Source organism: Bos taurus, chromosome 13 (genome assembly GCF_002263795.3).
Source record: "Bos taurus isolate L1 Dominette 01449 registration number 42190680 breed Hereford chromosome 13, ARS-UCD2.0, whole genome shotgun sequence".
In the NCBI taxonomy this organism is placed as follows: domain Eukaryota; kingdom Metazoa; phylum Chordata; class Mammalia; order Artiodactyla; family Bovidae; genus Bos; species Bos taurus.
In genome coordinates, this window is record NC_037340.1 from 29,020,200 (window position 1) to 29,042,167 (window position 21,968).

The 21,968-nt window shown below is 41.9% G+C and overlaps 1 protein-coding gene across 3 annotated transcripts in view; it reads right to left on the minus strand.

Annotated features, from left to right (window-relative positions):
* The window catches only part of FRMD4A (FERM domain containing 4A), an 849,800-nt gene that overhangs the window by 670,893 nt on the left and 156,939 nt on the right, over positions 1-21,968 (minus strand). For 2 of the 3 annotated variants that reach the window (XM_059892529.1, XM_059892528.1), the window contains one exon: positions 12,085-12,209. In XM_059892529.1, coding sequence (XP_059748512.1) covers positions 12,085-12,129 — 45 coding nt within the window. In that variant the 5' untranslated portion in view covers positions 12,130-12,209. Of the gene's footprint in view, positions 1-12,084; positions 12,210-12,627; positions 12,932-21,968 lie in introns of those variants that run through there. The other variant, XM_059892530.1, reaches the window with a different exon arrangement.

The window sequence follows — 21,968 nt, forward strand, 5'->3', positions numbered from 1 at the left end:
AGGTGGCTCTGCAGTTAGCCCAGGTACATGAGATTATAGACTTATTAAACAGTGGTGGGAGTGAGGGAGGATGGGGAGGAGGAGCCAGATAGGGAAAAAGAGAAGGAAGCAGAAGTACCAGGACCTGGAGATAACTGGACAAGGGGGATGAGGGAGAAGAAAGAGTCAAAGATGAATTCTGAGATGACAGAGTAAATGATGTAAGATGTGCAGACTATGAGTAGAACATAAGTCCTCTTTGGAGTGATTTGAGTCTGAGGTACCTGCAGGATATGCAGGAGGATAAATCAATAAGCATTTGATTTGGTAATCACCAGGAGCTTGGGGGCAAGCCTGAGCCACAGACACCAACAGAGAGTCAAGAATGTAAAATGAAAATTAAAATCATGGTTGTGCTTGACGTTTCTTGGGAACAGGAAGTGCCTCTACCGCTCAGGGAAATTGCTTCTCCAGGTCTACACAGCAAGACCAAAATGTCAATCTCCAGGGTTATCCAGGACACTCATCACTCTGCAACATGAGATGCAGGTCACTTCTACCCCGACACTGCAATTGTGTCCTGCTCGGCATGTGCCACACGATCTTAGTCAAGCATCTTTTCAGGACCTTTGATTACAACCAGGCTACATACCATATGTTCCATTAGATTTCCTATTTTGGCAGAGAATTCAACGAGAAACTGCTACCTGCACCAGGACCATATGCTCTCCACACCGCCATTAAACTTTGCAAAGCAGCCACACAATTAATTTTTAGCAGAGATGCACTAATAGCTGCCCAGTCATGTGTACCAGGCCTGGATGGTGAGCATTTTGCATTTGCCAGAGAGAACATATTGCAGTCCATATTTTAATCATCTCCCCTCAGAAGGTAAGAAAAAATTGTTAGTTATTCAAGACAGGAATTCAAATCTAAATTTGACTAGAATGGTTCACCTGACCCTCAGAGTATCAGTTTTTCTAAAACCATTGGCTGATTGTCCAAAAGTGGTCACTGATTGTCCAGAGACTGGGTTACAGAAAGAGAGAATTGGGTGACTTTTTCTTTTAGGTTGATTCTGGCTCCTGTAGGAATCCAATGAGATGAGTTTGGGTGGATGTTTGTTTCATATTATTTTAAGATAAAGCAAGCAACTGTTAATATAATTGGTCCTCTGTATCCACAGGTTATGCATCCCCCTACAATTCAACCAAACATGGGTCAAAAATATTGGGGAAGAAAATTCCAGAAAGCTTCAAAAAGCAAAACTTAAATTAGCCATATTCTGGACACTAGAGTGAATACACTTGAATAAAGTGATGCATAGGCAGGTATTCCCTGCTGGAGCATCTCCCTTCTCAGGTCCTCAGCCTTTCCCCAGCACTCCTTGAATGAGCCTTGTTCAACCGCATGTGCTATTTACACATTGCTATGTTTTGTGCACCCTTTCTTTCTGTGAAAAAAAAAAATGACTCCTACAAAGCAAGTGGTCAAAGTCACCCCTTGAAATCTAAGAGAGCATAAAAGGCTATTTCTTGATGAAAAAGTGAAAATCCTAGATCTTTTAGCAAGTGGCATGCCACTTGCCAAAGTGGGCCATAGAGTCGATAAGTTTAAATCCAACATTTGAGCAATAAACCAGAAAGCAGCTGAAATCCATAGCAGTGTTTGTGCTGCCCCTACAATGGCAAATGAGGTCTCTCTGGTTGGTGACAAAGTGCTTACAAAGACTGAGAAAAGGTGGTTTGAGGACATGTCACAGAAACCTGTCCCTGTTGATGGCAAAATGATGTGTGAGAAAGCACGAGTCTGTATGAGAACTACTGTGAGGAGGTTGAGAAGACGAAGGACTTTAAAGCTAGTGAGGAAAGGCTGACTAGCTATGCATAGTGCTACAGCCTCAAGAACTTAAAGATCATGGGAGAACCCACATGGCCTGATGTCAAGGCAGCATCACGGTTCCCAGAAGAGCTCAGGAGACTCACAGAAGAAAAGAGAAAGGCTACCATCAAGAGCAAGCCTTCAGTTGTGATGATCCAGGCTTGTTCTGGAGGACGATCCCTAATCACACCTATATCCATGAATGCCAGTGCCAAAAGAGCCCCGGGCTCAAAGTCTGAAAAGATCACCTGGTCACTCTGGTGCCATGTGGCAACACAGCAGGTCACAAAAGCAAATGAGCAGACAATCCCCAAGCCCTTAAGCACCAAACTGAAAACTACCTGCACTTGTTCTGGCACCACAACAAGAAGGCTTGGGTAATGGCCATCTTGCTCTTGGAATGATTCCATCAGTGCTTCATTCCTAAAAGGAAGAAGCACTTCGAAGAGAAGGCACTGCCATTCACAAGCTTCCTTGTAACTGACATTACATTGGCTCCCAGCCACCCCAATCTCTGCTCCTCCTGCTGAGAATATGGAAGTGATGTTTCTGCCTCCTGCACTGCATCACTACTGCAGCCCCTTGATCAAGGCATCATCAAGAGCACAAAGGCCACACATAACCCCCTCACCTTCAGGAGAAAGTGAAGAGGAACTCAAAAGCCTCTTGATGAAAGTGAAAGTGGAGAGTGAAAAAGTTGGCTTAAAGTTCAACATTCAGAAAACGAAGATTGTGGCATCTGGTCCCATCACTCATGGGAAATAGATGGGGAAACAGTGGAAACAGTGTCAGACTTTATTTTTCTGGGCTCCAAAATCACTACAGATGGTGACTGCAGCCATGAAATTAAAAGATGCTTACTCCTTGGGAGGAAAGTTATGACCAACCTAGATAGCATATTCAAAAGCACAGACATTACTTTGCCAACAAAGGTTCGTCTAGTCAAGGCTATGTTTTTTCCTGTGGTCATGTATGGATGTGAGAGTTGGACTGTGAAGAAGGCTGAGCGCCGAAGAATTGATGCTTTTGAAGTGTGGTGTTGGAGAAGACTCTTGAGAGTCCCTTGGACTGCAAGGAGATCCAACCAGTCCATTCTGAAGGAGATCAGCCCTGGGATTTCTTTGGAAGGAATGATGCTAAGGCTGAAACTCCAGTACTTTGGCCACCTCATGTGAAGTGTTGACTCATTGGAAAAGGCTCTGATGCTGGGAGGTATCGGGGGCAAGAGGAGAAGGGGACGACAGAGGATGAGACGGCTGGATGGCATCACTGACTCGATGGACGCGAGTCTCTGTGAACTCCGGGAGTTGGTGATGGACAGGGAGGCCTGGTGTGCTGCAATTCATGGGGTCGCAAAGAGTTGGAGATGACTGAGCGACTGATCTGATCTGATCTGATGTCAACCTGACAGCAGCATCACAGATTTATGGAAGCGCTTCATAATTACAGAGGTCTGTCAATGCCCTAAAGCCAGAGCCAGTCAATGTGTGTTGGAAGCTATTATGGATTGAGGCAGTCAGGGATTTCAGGAGCTTCCCTGCTCTTGACGCAAAAGTCAGGAACACTGCAAGGGAAATTGGTGGGAAAGAATTCTCTGACATCATCATGGGTGATGCTGAGGAACATGTAGAAGAACACAGAGGAACCCTTACCAATAAGGAAGTTGAAGACATGCTGAAATCCTCACAGGTGATGATGATGGTGGTGGTGATGCAGAAAATTTAAAGGAGGCAGAGCCATCAATTTGGACACTTGAAAAATTTGAAGCAGACTTTCAACAGGCATAAATGTTTTTAAAGGACATGATTCTTGAGCACAATCTTTAGATGGAACAACATTTCTGTGTCACCAGAGGAATAACAACACTCTTACAACCACCACTAGATTTGTTTGCTGATGCAAAGGAAATGAAAAAAAAAAAACAACAAACCCAGCTTCCAATAACAGTGCTGCTAACTAAAGCATCTGCAACTGTGAAATCTCAGTCTTCGATGCCTGAAGATCCTGAGCCCTCAAACTCCACAGATCCTGACGCCCATACCCCTGACCTCCTCCACAGCATCCACATCTACCAGGGGAACCCAGTTCTTCCTGTGCAGATGATCCTTCTGACATTCCGTGAGAAGGTTCAAGTTAGCCTGGTGTCTCACCACTTACCTAGAGCCCACACCTTGTAATCTCACCGCATGCACACTGTAGGCATCGTATAGCAAACATCACCATCACCTTCACCATCACCATCACAAGGGTTAGCAACAGAAAAGGACCAGGGACTTCCCTGGTGGTCCAGTGGCTAAGAATCTGTCATTCCAATGCAGAGGACACAGATGTGCTCCCCAGTCAGGAAACTAATCCTTATTGTTCCGTTGCTAACTCGAGTGGGACTCTTTTGCGACTCTGTGGATTGGAGCCCACAAGCCTCCTCTGTCTGTGGGATTTCTCAGGCAAGAATACTGGAGTGGGTTGCCATTTCCTTTCAGTAACCTTGAAAATACAGAATCATTTGGAAAGGAGTATGTCGCTAAGAGTTGGACACGACTGAGCAACTTCACTTTCACTTTTCACTTTCATGCATTGGAGAAGGAAATGGCAACCCACTCCAGTATTCTTGCCTGGAGAATCCCAGGGACAGAGGAGCCTGTTGGGTGCCGTCTATGGGATCGCACAGAGTCGGATACGACTGATGCGACTTAGCAGCAGCAACAGCAGCAGCAGCAGGAAACTAAGATCCTACATGCTGCACTGTGCAGCCAAAACAAAAAAAGAGAGAAGAGCCAGGGTTTGGGTTCATGTGTGTGTATGAAAGAGAGAGGATACATTTATATTTTCTATTTGTATTTAAATATTCTGTTTTATGCTATGTATTTCTCTTTCAGATCATTAAGTGAAAGCAATCCCTAATAATATTACATTGTTGCTGACATGCTCTGTATAGTCAGACCTATGATGTTTATGTCTGAGCTGAACATGCACAGATTTCTTTTCTTGTCATTATTCCCTAAACAATACAGCATAACAACTGTTGGCATAGCATTTACATTGTATGAGGTCTTATAAGTAACCCAGGGGATGATTTAAAGTGCATGGGAGATATGGCAAAACCAATACAATATTGTAAAGTTAAAAAATAAAATAAATTATTACCTAGAAAACAGGAAAAAAAAAAAGTGCATGGGAGGATGTGGGTAGGTTATACTCAAATTCTACACCATTTTATACAGGGGACTTGAGGACCTTGGTTTCCACTGGAGTACTAAAACTAACCTCCCAGGGATACTTAGGGATAGCTGGACTTACTGTACATTAACTTTGGTCCAGGAACAGTGCTAAGTACTCTGCATACACATCTCATTGAATTATTCCAAATCTTATGTGTTAATAGTAGCTATTATTATCCCACTTGAGTGATGGTGAGACTCGTTCAACCCAGCATAAACTATCTAGACAATTAGGGTTTCCCATTTATCTTTTTGAGTGAAACTGAACCTATGATTTAGGGTTCACCAATGCATCCCCTCCATGAAAGTTCTGTAGGCTTCCCGTAATGGTAAACTAGCGCAATGACCATTGTAATGGACTTCTATTGTTTTTGCCTTGCTAAATCCCTTCTCCCCTTACAGAGAGCTCTTTTCCTTTTGGAACCTGCCCTTCCCATCTCATGCGATTCAGGTGGATTTTCCAGCCCATTGATCCACCTCCTTCCTCACCTCAGGTCTAGAGACAGAAGCCAACCTGCTTGATCAAAGAACACATTCCTGGACCCAGAGATTGTCCTAGGAAAAGCCTATTATCCAACAGGGCCAAATAGATGGTAACAGAGGAACTTGTGAAAAAAAAAAAAGTCTTGTTCATTTAGTTTGGTTCACTAACTTCTAAGCACAAATAATCCCAGAGTTGCTGGAGGAAGACTCTTCCAGAGCCTGAAGTCAATGAGGGCAAAGTAGAACTGAGATACAGGGAGAGGCAGAGAAACAGTCCTGAGGCCATCACCCAAAGTCCTTGATCCTGGAGTTTTTCCTGGAGCTCTGTCATTTATTGGTCTTCCAAATTATATTGGTCAATATCTTCCTCTCTTTGTGATGCTAGTTTGAGTAGATCTCTTTAACAAGCAGAGAGACAGATTTGATATAAAATGAAAACAATATATATTCAAAAAGAATGATCTGAGAGAAGTGATTTGTCTGTCCTTGATTTCAAATTTCATCTTCTGAGAACAGATAAATTTATATATTAAACACTAATGACAGAAAGTACTGATATCAAGACTTCAGATTTACCCATTAGGAAATCATACCTTAGAAACTAGACAATTAAGTGTAAGAAGGGTTTTAGCTACTGCCTTAGTTGTAACAATGACAAGACATTTCCCAGAGACTTTGCATAATTATTCTACTTTAAACCAGAAAGATAAATGAACCAGTCACACCTGTAGACTACAACATCCAGGGTCCCCATTCCAAGCCGCATGCTTAGATGGTCCCATTTCATATACAATGCTTTAGATGGCTACATTTTGTATTGTTCTTTGAATTTCCATAAAGGTTGTCAATAACACATTTTCAAACTTATGAGTTAGCCACCATAGAAACCTGGGTAACATTTCAATTTCATGTTGGGCAAGTCCTTTAAACTTCTCTGAGTCTCAGCTTCATCATATAAGAGAACAACAGAGTGCTTGTCACAGTTGAATTGCAGAGGACATCTGATTAGACAACAAATGCAAAAGCATTTTGAAAAACATAAGGATTATTATTGTTAACTCAAGAGCAAGGTTCCTCAAGGCAGAGTTCAATTTTATTCCATGCCATTTACCAACTGGGGTCTGGTGAAAATCTGTGGTTTTATTTTGGACTCTGTGGGAGAGGGAGAGGGTGGAATGATTTGGGAGAATGGCATTGAAACATGTATAATATCATATATGAAATGAGTCACTAGTCCAGGTACGATGCACAATACTGGATGCTTGGGGCTAGTGCACTGGGATGACCCAGAGGGATGGTACGGGGAGGGAGGAAGGAGGAGGGTTCAGGATGGGGAACACGTGTATACCTGTGGTGGATTCATTTTGATATACAGCAAAACCAATACAATATTGTAAAGTTAAAAAAAAAAAGAAATTCTGAATAGATATCTGTCACTGGTCAAATTTAGGTGAAAATTAGGCCTATATAGTCAAAGCTATGGTTTTTCTAGTAGTCATGTTCAGATGTGAGAGTTGGAGCATAAAGAAGGCTCAGCACCAAAGAACTGATGCTTCGAATTGTGATGCTAGAGAAGACTCTTGAGAGTTCCTTGGACTGCAAGGAGGTCAAACCAGTTAATCCGAAGGAAATCAACCCTGAATATTCATTGGAAGGACTGATGCTGAAGCTGAAGCTCCAATACTTTGGCCACCTGATGTGAAGAGCTGACTCATTGGAAAAGACCTTGATGCTGGAAAAGACAGAAGGCAAAAGGAGAAGAGGGCAGCAGAGAATGAGATGGTTAGATAATATCACCAACTCACTGGACACGGATCTGAGCAAACTCCAGGAGATAGTGAAGGACAAGGAAGCCTGGCATGCTGCAATCCATAGGGTCACAAAGTGTCAGACACAACTTAGTGACTGAACAACAACAAATAGAACTAGAACTTAGTCACACCCCATCTACTCTCCTGACCTTTTAACCCTGTGTTACCTATAGCCACTCTATGCAAACCAGTTGATTTTCCATTGCCCAAACACAATATAGATTTAAGTGTAATTCCATCACTCTTCTCACCTCAAATCTGCTCTCTTAACACATCCATTCCTCAACACTATACCTAACTTAATCAGTTCCTCCATTCTGACAATCAGTGCACCCCAGGGCTTTTGAACTCAGCACACCCCAGAGCTCACTTGGTAATGGTTATGCACTGTATTATTACAGTTCTTATGTCATTCTCTGAAGTCATCCTGTGAATGCCTAATACAGTCTCCACATGTCTCTTCAATTAGATTTTTTTTTTTCCAATTAGATTTTAAGTCCACTAAAGCCAGTGACCAGTTTTAACTTTTTCTGGACAGAGCATATACTCAGCAAATAATTTTTGGTTAATTAAAAAGAAAATGTCCAAATGAAGAAAATGGTTGAAGATAGAAGAGTCTATAATGAAATGAAATGAGAAAAATAAAGCTACAGGACAGCAGATTATCAACTGGAATCTATTTAAAACAAACCAAGTAGTGACTCTATTAGAATTTCAGAAATATGAAATCAAATTTTTATAATGGAAAGAACCTGCTGGATAGTCTAATTCACACTCTTCCTTCATTGAGAATAATCACCTGCTAATCCATCTGACTTATGAATTAGAGTTTTTACATATTTAATTTTCCTATTGTAAAATGTGACTCTTAGAATGGAAATTTCTTAGAAACAGAGTCTGAGAGAATGGGACCTTGAAAACACAGCAAGTCTTTGATGGATATAAAAATACTTCATTTGGCTAGAGTCAAACCAGATGTCTCGAGTCATATATTTGTGGTATACCACTTTTTGATTTTACACATCTACATGGAAAAGAATAGTGATAACCAGGAAGACAGGGTTACCCACCTAGAAACATGGAAAATGCAGAAGAGCTCCAAGGTGAGGCCTCCCTTGAGGGCCTGATCCAAAGTGTCAGAAGATGCTGGTGGCCCGTTTATCAAGCTTTAAAATGGTATCAGACCACTTGCTCAAGAGTCAGAAGACCTCAATTCTGAGACTTTGCACCATCAATTTCTGCTGTGTGACCACTGACAGGTTCCCACATTCTGATTATCAATTTTGTCTTAAAAATAAAATTATTGAAGGGATTATATGAGATAATATATATAAAGACACTTTGCTTACAGAAAAGCATGATGTGCATTATTGACAAGCTGGTTAATTTACATCAAAAATAATTTTAATCAGTGTCTGAGCTTTCAGAATCTCAAAGCTAAAATGTCATAATGCCACCTTGTAGCCCCTTGGTTGTGTATCTCCATCCTGTCACTACAAAATAATCAATGAACCTGCTCTAGTGTGTTCCAAACTCACACGACTTTAGCAAATGACACACAGCCAAGAGATTCCTGCTCTACAATTACTCACATCAGGCTGAAAGCTCCTAACAGTGTGACAAATGCATATATTTTCTTGCTTCCCAAGTTTTCTGCAAAGATGGGCTTTTCCACAGCATGGGAGACTGTCCCCACCACCAGCACCCATCCTCTCCAAGACCACCCTTCATTGGTTGTTGAGGGCCTTCATCTTGTGTGGAATCTCACCCACCACAGTACAACCCAGAACCCCACCCAGATGCCCAGCCCCAAGTTACAAAGGCAATTAGGCACTTCTCAAAAGTCATCTGCTCTTGTCCAACAGTATAAATCAGGCTTCCCTGGGGTAGGACGCCTGACAGCAGAATGTGAATAAATCCTAATGCTCACCCATTCCAGCAAATAGTATGAAACATACTTGCCCTGGCATAAAAGACGCATGGATGGGAACACCTTTCCAAAAGCACTATTGTTCACATGCTAAATGTGCAAATAAGGCACGATGCTAAATAAAGCATTAGGAGCCCTCTTCTAAATATTTAATACTATTCCGAGGGGTCTGAAATCATGTCCAACAGAGCTGTAAAGAATCCTGGTGATGAGCATGACCCCTTCAGTTTAGACCCCTTCAGATTAAGGCACAGAGAAGTGACACGCAGGATCACCCAGTGAACGGCAGAGCTGGGAACAGAACACAGGGTTCTCCAGCTCTAGACTCTGCTGCAATTTCCACTGCCAAATAAACATCTTCTGCCCTGAACCATTTAGAGGCTACACTGAATATAACCTCTGGCTGACTCCTTATCCAAAAGCAATGGGCGTGGACATATGTTCCCCCTTCCTCCCCTCACCCCTGGGATTCCCTGCAGCCCAGTGACTCCAAGGCACAGAACCAGAATTGCAATCAGGCATCCTGATATTGACTTCCCCCACATTGGATGTTTGGTGGGGGGTGCTCCCATTCTTGATCTTACACCATGCTTCTTCTCTCAGTCATTGAGCACTCCGTAAATACTGGGAACTGATTGGCTGATCAATTAGCTAATAAATAATGTTTATAGCTTCCTTCCTCAACTCACAGCCAAAGCAACTCTGCTAAACAGCCTCTTTTCCTTCTTTCTTTCCTTCTGGACTTGCTTATAATTTTTGAGACTCATCATGTAGTTGGTCAGGGAAACAATTGCTTTAAGGCTTTACCCTTAAAGATGAAAAAAAGCAGTTAAGTCCATAGGGGAAAATTCCCATGAACAACACATGAACCAGAAAACATGCATTGACTCCGATTACACACAATGCTCCAGGGTTTTCTAATCTAATGGTCCATCACGGTGTCAAGAGCTATTTCCCCCTGCTTCCGAGCAAGGGGTGCACACAGTCCTTTAATCTGGGCAGGAGGTGAGCGCTGGGGAGAGATCTGAGGGCAGAGGCCGCTGACCAAGAGAGGATAAAGTCTGAGCTGCAGAGACCTCCAGGTTGGTGACCATAATATCTGGGAGCCCGAGGAACAGGAGAACCTGGGTGTGTCTGTATCAGAAGCAGCTAGATCAGGATGTTGAGCTGTTTGGGTACCAAAGATGCAACCTTAGGGCTTCCAGGAAAACAGACACATATCCCAGTGCTCAGAAGCCCAGGAGAGAATTCAGAGCAGAAATCTGGAGGCAAGCAGGCCATTTCTCAAGAACACGTTTCTGCTCTGCATTAGCACAATACAGAATTTATTTCTGTATTATTTAAACAATATCAGATAATATACATGTGGCACATGAGCGTGCACATCTCTACTTTTCTGGCATATAACCCAGACTCAGTTTCCTGGGAGTCCCCTGGTCCTCACAGTCACTGCCATGTCAGTGCCTGCCACAGTCACAAATACTCAAAATCCCCATCATCCACTTCTGTGGCCGTGGGTAGACAATGGAGGCTAAAGCATCACCAAACAATAGAAGTTATGAGGGAAGGAAAATGTATAAAGGCTAATTTGTCCAGAAAACAACTTTCATTCTTTCCCATCCTTCTCCCCCGTGACATCAGAAGCCAGCAGAGGCTCATGAGATCTCAATTATTTCAAGTACCTCTGTGGCCTAAACCACATTTGGGATAATGCAGAACCAAGGGATCTGTCTCCTAGCTTGACCTGGCTCACCACCCAGGAGACAGGCTCCCAGCCCGCTCATCTTCCAAGCAGTTGTAATAAATTCCCCAGGTCTCCAAAAAGCAGCATCTCCCCTTCTCCACCGGAAAGGAGAGGTCAATGCACATAGCAGAAGTACTTATGCTTTGTATGTAAAATCTCCCGTGTCTCTGTGACACCCATTCACATACCCAGCTTAATGTGGGCTGCTTCCGCCAGCATCCCCAGGGCACGTGGGCTACTTGGTGAGGAGGAGGGTGGAGCCACAGGAGAGTAGAAGCAAACCCTGAACCCAGGGTCCAGCAAAAGGTCGATCGAGTAAAAACAAGGCAATGCCACTGACCTTGTTTGTTTAAATATGCTAAGAGCAGAGGCCTTCTTAACATAATAGAAATCACAGAGCAGCTGAAAGTAGGTCAGTGATCCATACAGAGCTTGCCATGGTCTCCTCATTTGTGGTTGGGAGATAAGCTTTCTCCAGCTCTGCAGCCCCAGTGCCACAAAAGGCCACAGGCCAACCCCATGGGCTGTTTTTATGGGGAAATCTGAGTAGATACATGGTCACCTGGAATCAAAGGCCTATTCTATCACGCCGTGGGCAAAAAATTACACGGTTGCCATGAGAAGACGTAAATAAACAAACAAACGAATCCAATTACCTGGATTTAGATTGGGAAAAAAAAAAAAAAAAGGCGCATGCGGGGCAGGGAGAGGATGCTGAGATCCATGGGGAGGCGTTGGTAGGAATCTATTTCCGGAGGCTCTCAGCACCTGTTTGCAAACTCATCTCTCAAAATAGCATTAAGCAACAAGTTTCTAAAATGGCAAATCTAAGGCTTCTTTTCCCTGGAAGTGCTTTGTCATGGCTGAGATTCTTTACTCAAGAAATCATTTCAGAACAGTGTGTGGGATAAAGCAGAGATTTTGAACATGTCTGCAGCTACTGAAGCAGCAGGAGCAGCAGCCCACGGTGTGCGGTGTGTGATGCGGAGAAGCTGAAGCTGGGCGCTGCCCGGGCCCCACCTCCTCCCGAGCACTCACCATCAGCAGGCTGAGCGCGGAGTCTGGCACCAGCTGCACTGCCATGGTCTCCGATTCCTATGCACGAACCTCCTGCACACTCAGTCCGCCTGGGCCCTGGGCAACTGCAGAGCATCCACAGAAACCTACAGCAAAACAGCAAAAAATTCAGACTCAGGTGCAAAAGGGCTCAAGACACTGAGTGGACACACTTCACATGGGGTGGCAGGGGAGGTCAAGGAGATGTTGGCGAGAAGGGGTGGGAATTCTGCTTAGGGAGAGAAAGGAGAAAAAGGAAAAATAGGAAGCTGCAGGTTTTTTAAAGGTGAACCTTGCCTAGCTTCCCTAAGCCGTGCAAGCACAGAAGCCACATCAGACGCAAATATAAAAGCTGAGATGCTTCACTGGCACCTGAGCCTAGGCAGCAACTCTTCTTTTAACTGACAATTAAAATAAAACATTTCCCATTGCAGATAAATCAGGCAGCCCGAATAACCTCCCCTCCCCGCCTTCTCTGCATCTCTCAGCAATTCTGCTGCATAAACAAGCTGGATGTCAACCTACCGCTCGCAGTCTGGTCAGAGTCTTCTTTCCTGCAGAAAGGTGTGTTCCCTTTTGCAAAATCAAGTCTTTGGGAGCGAGAGAGCGGAGCCTGACCACGAGCATCAGGCAGTCACTGGAGATGAGCAGATGCTCTCACCAGAACCAAGCAGGAAGTCAGTTATGAACTGACCCCTTCCACCATCCCCAAATCTACTTTTCCTCCCCAAGTAGACAGGCAAGCCGAGTTCCCCGTGGGGCTAACATACTTCCGAGGGCCATGTAATTACACTGCCTGTTCCGTGAGCGTTCTGATCTCCCTGCCTGCACCACATGTACACAGCAGACAGACACCCTCTACCTCTCTCTCCCTCCCTCCCTCCCTGCCTCCCTCCCTCCTTTCCCTCCCATCTCTCCACCAGGCTGCCTGTTAGGAATTTTGAAGGAGACTATCTTAGGGAGGCTTGGAAGGATAATCTGTAGCCAGGGACAGTGCTTAAGACAAAAAAAGCAAATTAGCCTTGAAAATCATATCATGCAGCATTTTCCTGGGAAGATGTCAATGGAAAAAAAGAAGTCGGCCCAGGCTTATTGTATAAAGGCTTCCCAGAGTCAAAGATTTAAGAAAATTAAATCATCTTTCTTTCTTTCTTTTTTATGAGCACTGCCAAGCTTCTATCTTCTTCTGGAGTCCACCTTTTCAACTAAAAATAGCAATTACTAATACTTCTGGCAAGTTTCTCATGCCCTTTTCTGATTTCTCCTTTTATTCACCTGCTGTAATGACTATAAAAATTCTTTGGAATTAACTACACAGTATGAAGTATAGGAACATGGAAATCAATTTTCTAAATAAAAATTGGGGGAAAGAAATCAATAACCTTTAAATGTTCCTATGGATGAGTACAGCTGTTTCCCCTACATAATTTATACTTTCAAAAGCATTTATTTGATCATCACAGTGCTTGGCACAAGGTAAGTGCTCAGAAATATTAATGGAGTGAATGAAAAGTTTCTTATGGTGATCCAATGGGTCAAAACTCTCTTCCATATTGTTGGATTGGATTCTAATGTCCTTGACCTTGGGAACGTCTGAGAATTAATCCCTACTGTCAGGTGCTTGAAAATTCACAGTATGAGCTGAGTGTGGCTTTGCACTGAGCTGCAGAATATTTTAGATTTGTTGGTGGGTTCCATAAAAGACTTTTAAATTAACCATAATAATAGTAATGATTTAAGGAACATATTTACAGGTTCTCTAAACCTTGTGAATGGGTTGCTAAGTGTATTCAACTCATCGTTGTTGAGTACCTACTACGTGCTGTATTCTGTGATAAGCTTTGCAGAAGGTACCAAACTCAATTATAATCTCTCCCTTCAAGGGGCTTTTCATCTGGTAGATGCAATGATACCCAAGAATCATTTATGAGACAAGACAGTCTGTGATAAATGTTATAAAGTGACCTAAAAACAGTTCAGGCATCACAGAGCAGACAGAGTTTACTTTTAGCTTCATGAATGTCATTGTATCTGAGTCGGAATTTAAGGGAATACATAGAACTTATTTTTTTATGACTTCTGGTTTATGATTCCATGAGGATTACATACTTGGAAATTATAGAAAGCATAAGGGAAAAAATAACTATTGTCGTTATTGAAGCTGGTGGACAAGGGCAGAGGAATTCTGTATCCCACAGTGGGCCCAGCCTGAGGAGTTCCTGGTATGGAGAAGCCCAGGACACCTGCGGGTGAGAGACTGCATGTCAACCACTGATACCGGCCCTCAGCACACCTGCCTCCTTCTCTCTGTACTTTGCCTGGAAAACCTCACCCTGAATCCCTGCCATAGAAAGAATCTAGAAAACAGATCCAGCAACATGCCTCAAGTGTGAGGACATTATTGGGATGTGTCATCTCAGGGCAGCAAGCATGAAGGAGATGGGAGGGGATGAGAGTGGGTACTACATGGTACCTTTACAGCTGGTCACAGAACAGATGCTCAGTAGTGAGGAATGGAGACCAGACAGGCATAGGACTTTATTCCCTGGGATAGTCCATCAAAGAGTAGGAGAGGCGGGTTACGAGCCTGCTCCTGTCCATCAGCTGACTCTTGTCTTGGCTAAATGGGCTGTAGAGGTCATGAGCTGCCTTACATTTCAGAGTTTTAGCTGACCTCCAGGTAGCCATCCACATAACATAAAGGCATAACATGTGAGCCCAGAAATGAAAGGACATCGTTCACCTTTGTGGGTCAGTCAAATGGGACCTGGGCACCAGGGCTGCTAAGGTCCTTCCTCCGTGTATGTGATAGGGGCTGGCTCAAAGTCTGGCCCACACTCTGGAGGAGACTGGGATGCAGGCTGTGCTAGGAAGTGAAATGACAGTGACAGCAGCTGGGCTCCCCACCAAGCTAAGAGCTAAATTCCAGAGGCCATGATAGGGGCCAAGCAAGTCCAGGAGCTGCAAAAACCGGGTCTGGTGAAAGTATATATGTTTACATAAGTTTCAATATCAAGGGTTATAGCCTCGATGCAACATTTCCTGGCTTTTCCATTTGAGCATTCAAATGTGTTTTGTTTGTACAACTTTTTTATTTTATTTTAATTGGAATAGAGCAATAATAGCAATTTTAATTGCTTTACCATCTTTTTAAAATTTATTTTTTATTGAAGAATAATTGCTTTCAGAATTTTGTTGTTTTCTGTCAAACCTCAACATGAATCAGCCGTAGGTACACATATATCCCCTCCCTTTTGAAACTCCCTCCCATTTCCTGCCCCATTCCACCCCTCTAGATGGACACAGAGCCACTGTTTGACTTTTCTGAGCCATACAGCAAATTCCCATTGGCTATCTCTTTTACATACGGTAATGTAAGCTTCCATGTTACTCTTTCCATACATCTCACCCTCTTCTCCTCTCTCCCCATGTCCATAAGTCCATTTTCTATGTCTGCTTCTCCATTGCTGTCCTGTAAATAAATTCTTCGGTACCATTTTTCTAGATTCCCTATATATGCTTTCAATACAGTTCAGTCACTCAGTCATGTCTGACTCTTTGAGACCCCATGGACTGCAGAACATCAGGCCTCCCTGTCCATCACCAACTCCAGGAGTTTACTCAAACTCATGTCCATTGAGCCATCCAACCATCTCATCCACTGTCATCCCCTTTTCATCCTGCCTTCAATCTTTCCCAGCATCAGGGTCTTTTCAAATGAGACAGCTCTTCGCATCAGGTGGCCAAAGTATTGGAGTTTCAGCTTCAACATCAAACCTTCCAATGAATACTCAAGTCTGATCTCTTTTAGGATGGACTGGTTGGATCTCCTTGCAGTCCAAGGGACTCTCAAGAGTCTTCTCCAACACCACAGTTCAAAAGCATCAATTCTTCAGTGCTCAGCTTTCTTTATAGTCAAACTATCACATCCATACATGACTACTGGAAAAACCATACCCTTGACTAGACAGACCTTTGTTGGCAAAGTAATGTCTCTGTTTTTTAATATGCTGTCTAGGTTGGTCATAATTTTTCATCTGAGGAGTAAGCGTCTTTTAATTTCATGGCTGCAATCACTATCTGCAGTGATTTTGGAGTCCAAAAAAATAAAGTCAGCCACTGTTTCCCCATCTATTTGCCATGAAGTTATGGAATTGGATGCCATGATCTTAGTTTTCTGAATATTGAGCTTTAAGCCAACTTTTTCACTCTCCTCTTTCACTTTCATCAAAAGGCTCTTCATTTTCTGCCATAAGGGTGGTGTCATCTGCATATTTGAGGTTATTGATATTTCTCCTGGCAATCTTAATTCCATCTTGTGCTTCTTCCAGCCCAGCGTTTCTCATGATGTACTCTGCATATAAGTTAAATAAGCAGGGTGACAATATACAGCCTTGACGTACTCCTTTTCCTATTTGGAACCAGTCTGTTGTTCCATGTCCAGTTCTAACTGTTGCTTCCTGACCTGCATACAGGTTTCTCAAGAGGCAGGTCAGGTGGTCTGGTATTCCCATCTCTTTCAGAATTTTCCACAGTTTATTGTGATCTACACAGTCAAAGGCTTTGGCATAGTCAATAAAGCAGAAATAGATGTTTTTCTGGAACTCCCTTGCTTTTTCCATGATCCAGCGGATATTGGCAATTTGACCTCTGCTTCCTCTGCTTTTTCTAAAACCAGCTTGAATATCTGGAAGTTCACTGTTCACATATTGCTGAAGCCTGGCCTGGAGAATTTCAAGCATTACTTTATTAGCGTGTGAGATGAGTGCAATTGTGCGGTAGCTTGAGCATTCTTTGGCATTGCCTTTCTTTGGGATTGGAATGAAAACTAACCTTTTCCAGTCCTGTGGCCACTGCTGAGTTTTCCAAATTTGCTGGCATATTGAGTGCAGCACTGTAATAGCATCATCTTTTAGGATTTGAAATAGCTCAACTGGAATTCCTTCACCACCACTAGCTTTGTTCATAGTGATGCTTCCTAAGGCCCATTTGACTTCACAAATTCAGGATGTGTGCCTCTAGGTGAGTGATCACACCATCTTAATAATCTTGGTCGTGAAGATCTTTTTTGTACAGTTCTTCTGTGTATTCTTGCCACCTGTTCTTAATATCTTCTGCTTCTGTTAGGTCCATACCATTTCTGTCCTTTTGCATGAAATCCCTTGGTATCTCTAATTTTCTTGAAGAGATCGCTAGTCTTTCCCATTCTATTGTTTTCCTCTATTTCTTTGCACTGATTACTGAGAAAAGCTTTATCTCTCCTTGATATTCTTTGGAACTCTGCATTCAAATAGGTATATCTTTCCTTTTTTCCTTTGCTTTTCATTTCTCTTCTTTTCACAGCTATTTGTAAGGCCTCCTCAGACAGCCATTTTGCTTTTTTGCATTTCTTTTTATTGGGGATCGTCTTGATCCCTGTCTCCTGTACAATGTCATGAACCTCCATCCATAGTTCATCAGGCACTATACCAGATCTAGTCCCTTAAATCTATTTCTCATTTCCACTGTATAATTGTATATTCTTGCCTCCTTTATAAAAAATAAGGTACCCATAGGTGCATGGGTTTATCTCTGGGCTTTGTATCTTGTTCCATTGGTCTACATGTCTGTTTTTGTGCCAGTACCATACTGTCTTGATGACTGTAGCTTTGTGAAGTGAAGTGAGGTGAGTGTCTGATTGTCGCTCAGGACTGATTGTCGCTCAGCCGTGTCCGATTCTGTGGGCCCATGGACTGTAGCCTACCAGTTCCTATTTCCTCCACCCATGGGATTTTCCAGGCAAGAGTACTGGAGTGGGTTGTCATTTCCTTCTCAAGGGGATCTTCCCAACCCAAGGATCGAACTCAGGTCTCCCGCATTGTAGGCAGATGCTTTACTGTCTGAGCCACCAGGGAAGTCCTATCCAACCATAATCTGAAGTCAGGAAGGTTGATTCCTCCAGCTCCATTCTTCTTTTTCAAGGCTGCTTTGGCTCTTCGGGATCTTTTGTGTTTCCATATGAATTGTGAAATTTCTTGTTTTAGTTCTATGAAAAATGCCATTAGTAATTTGATAGGGATTGCATTGAATCTGTAGATTGCATTTAGTAGTATAGTCATTTTCACAATATTGATTCTTCCTATCCAGGAACATGGAATATCTCTCCATCTGTTTATGTTGTCTTTGATTTCTTTCATTAGTGTCTTATAATTTTCTGCATACAGTTCTTTTGTCTCCTTAGGTAAGTTTATTCCTAAATATTTAATTCTTTTTGTGGCAGTGGTGAATGAGATTGATTCCTTAATTTCTCTTTCTGATTTTTCATTGTTAGTATATAAAAATGCAAGTGATTTCTGTGTATTGATTTTGTATCCTGCAGCTTTGCTAAACTCACTGATTAGTGCTAGTAATTTTCTGTTACTACCTTTAGGGTTTTCTATGTACAGTATCATGTCATCTGCAAATAGTGAGAGCTTTACTTCTTCTTTTCCGATCTGGACTCCTTTTATTTCTTTTTCTTCTCTGATTGCTGTAGCTAGGACGTCCAGAACTATGTTGAATAAGTGGTGAAAGTGGACACCTTTGTATTGTTCCTGATCTTAGGGGGAACACTTTCAGTTTTTGACCATTGAGAATAATGTTTGCTGTAGGTTTATCATGTATGTCCATTGCTATGTTGAGGTAGGTTCTTTCTATGCCCATTTTTTGAAGAGTTTTAATCATAAATGGGCGCTGGATTTTGTCAAAGGCTTTTTCTGCCCCTATTATCATATGGTTTTTATCTTTCAGTTTGTTAATATAGTGTATCACATTGATTGATTTGTGTATATTGAAGAATCCTTGCATTCCTGGAATAAACCCAGCTTGATCATAGTGTATGAGCTTTTTGATGTGTTGCTGAATCCTCTTTGCTAAAATTTTGTTGAGGATTTTTGCATCTATGTTCGCCAGTGATATTGGCCTATAGTTTTCTTTTTGTGTGTTGTCTTTGTCTGGTTTTGGTATCAGGGTGACGGTGGCCTCGTAGAATGAGCTTGGAAGTGTTCCTTCCTCTGAAAGTTTTTGAAAGACTTTTAGAAGGATAGGCATTAGCTCTTCTCTAAATGGTTGATCATGGCATCTGGTCCCATCACTTCATGGCAAATAGATGAGGAAACAGTGGAAACAGTGGCTGACTTTATTTTGGGGGGCTCCAAAATCATTGCAGATGGTGACTGCAGCCATGAAATTAAAAGACGCTTACTCCTTGGAAGGAAAGTTATGATCAACTTAGACAGCATATTAAAAAGCAGAGATATTACTTTGCCAACAAAGGTCTGTCTAGTCAAGGCTATGGTTTTTCCAGTAGTCATGTATGGATATGAGAGTTGAACTATAAAGAAAGCTGAGCACTGAAGAATTAATGCTTTTGAACTGTGGTGTTGGAGAAGATTCTTGAGAGTCCCTTGGACTGCAAGGAGATGATTTTCCAGGCAATAGTACTGGAGTGGATTGCCATTTCCTTCTCCAGGGGATCTTCCAAACCCAGGGATCAAACCCGGGTCTCCCACACTGCACACAGACGCTTTACCGTCTGAGCCACCAGGGAAGTCCGGAGATCCAACCAGTCCATTATAAAGGAGATCAAACCTCAGTGTTCATTGGAAGGACTGATATTGGAAGCTGAAACTCCAATACTTTGGCCACCTGATGCAAAGAGCTGACTCATTTGAAAAGACCCTGATGCTGGGAAAGATTTGAAGGCAGGAGGAGAAGGGGGCAACAGAGGATGAGATGGTTGGATGGCATCACCGACTCAATGGAGATGAGTTTAAGTAGACTCCAGGAGTTGGTGATGGACAGGGAGGTCTGGCATGCTGTGGTCCACGGGGTCACAAAGAGTCAGACACGACGGAGCAACTGAACTGAACTGAATTGAAATGGTTGATAGAATTCTTCTGTGAAGCCATCTGGTCCTGGGCTTTTGTTTTTTGGGAGATTTTTAAATCACAGCTTCAATTTCAGTGCTTGTAATTGGGTTGTTCATAATCTCTATTTCTTCCTGGTTCAGTCTTGGAAAATTGAACTTTTGTATTTGGGTTGTTCATAATCTCTATTTCTTCCTGGTTCAGTCTTGGAAAATTGAACTTTTCTAAAAATCTGTCCATTTCTTCCAGGTTTTCCATTTTATTACCATATAGTTGTTCATAATACTCTCTCATAATCCTTTGTGTTTCTGCCTTGTCTGTTGTTACCTCTCCTTTTCCATTTCTAATTTTGTTGATTTGATTCTTCTCTCTTCTGTTCTTGATGAGTCTGGCTAAATGTTTGTCAATTTTGTTTATCTTCTCAAAGAACCAGCTTTATTTTTATTAATCTTTACTATTGTTTCTTTCATTTCTTTTTCATTTATTTCTGCTCAGATCTTTATGATTTCTTTCTTTCTCCTTTTTTTTTTTTTTTTGTTCTTCTTTCTCCAGTTGTTTTAGGTGTAAAGTTAGGATGTCTGTCTGATGTTTTTCTTGTTTCTTGAGGTAGGATTGTATTGCTATAAACTTCCCTCTTAGAACTGCTTTTGCTGTATCCCATAGGTTTTGAGTTGTCATGTTTTCATTGTCATTTGTGTATAGAAATTTTTTTATTTCCCTTTTGATTTTTTCAGTAACCTATTGGTCATTTAGAAACATGTTGTTTAATCTCCATGAGTTTGCATTTCTTACAGTCTTTTTCTTGTAATTGATATCTAGTCTCATAGTGTTGTGGTTGGAGAAGATGCTTGATACAATTTCAATTTTCTTAAATTTACTGAGGTTTGATTTGTGACCCAAGATGTGGTCTATCCTGGAGAATGTTCCATGTGCACTTGAGAAGAAGGTGTATTCTTCTGCATTTGGATGGAATGGCCTGAAGATATCAATGCGATCCATCTCATCTAATGTATCATTTAAGACTTGTGTTTCCATATTAATTTTCTGCTTTGATGATCTGTCCATTGGTGTGAGTGGGGTGTTAAAGTCTCTTACTATTATTGTGTTACGGTCAGTTTCTCCTTTTATGTCTGTTAGTGTTTGTCTTATGTATTGAGGGGATCCTGTGTTGGGAGCATAGATATTTACAGTTATTATGTCTTCCTCTTGGACTGATCCCTTGATCATTACGTAGTGTCCTTCCTTATCTCTTGTAATCTTCTTTATTTTAAAGTCTATTTTGTCTGATATGAGGATTGCTACTCTAGCTTTCTTTTGCTTCCCATTTGCATGGAATATATTTTTCCATCCTCTCACTTTCAGTCTATATGTGTCTTGAGGGCTGAAGTGGGTTTCTTGTAGACAGCATATGTTTTTGTATCCATTGAGCCAGTCTGTGTCTTTTGGTTGGAGCATTTAATCCATTCACATTAAAGTAATTATTGATATATGTAATAATTGATATATGTGTTCCTATTGCCACTTTCTAATTGTTTGGGGTTGATTTTGTAGATCTTTTTTCTTCTCTTGTATTTCTTGACTACATAAGTCCCTTTAACATTTGTTGTAAAGCTGGTTTGGTTGTACTTCTCTTAACTTTTGCTTGTCTGAAAAGCTTTTTATTTCTCCATCATTTTTGAATGAGATCCTTGCTGGGTACAGTAATCTTGGCTATAGATTTTCCCCTTTCAGTATTTTAAATATATCCTGCCATTCCCTTCTGGCCTGCAGAGTTTCTGCTGAAAGATCAGCTATTAAGCATATAGGATTTCCCTTGTATGTTATTTGTTGCTTCTCCCTGGCTGCTTTTAATATTCTTTCTTTGTGTTTAGTCTTTGTTAGTTTGATTAGTATGTTTTGTCATGTTTCTCCTTGGGTTTATCCTGTATTGGACTTTTTGTACCTCTTGAACTTGATTGACTATTTCCTTTTCCATATTGG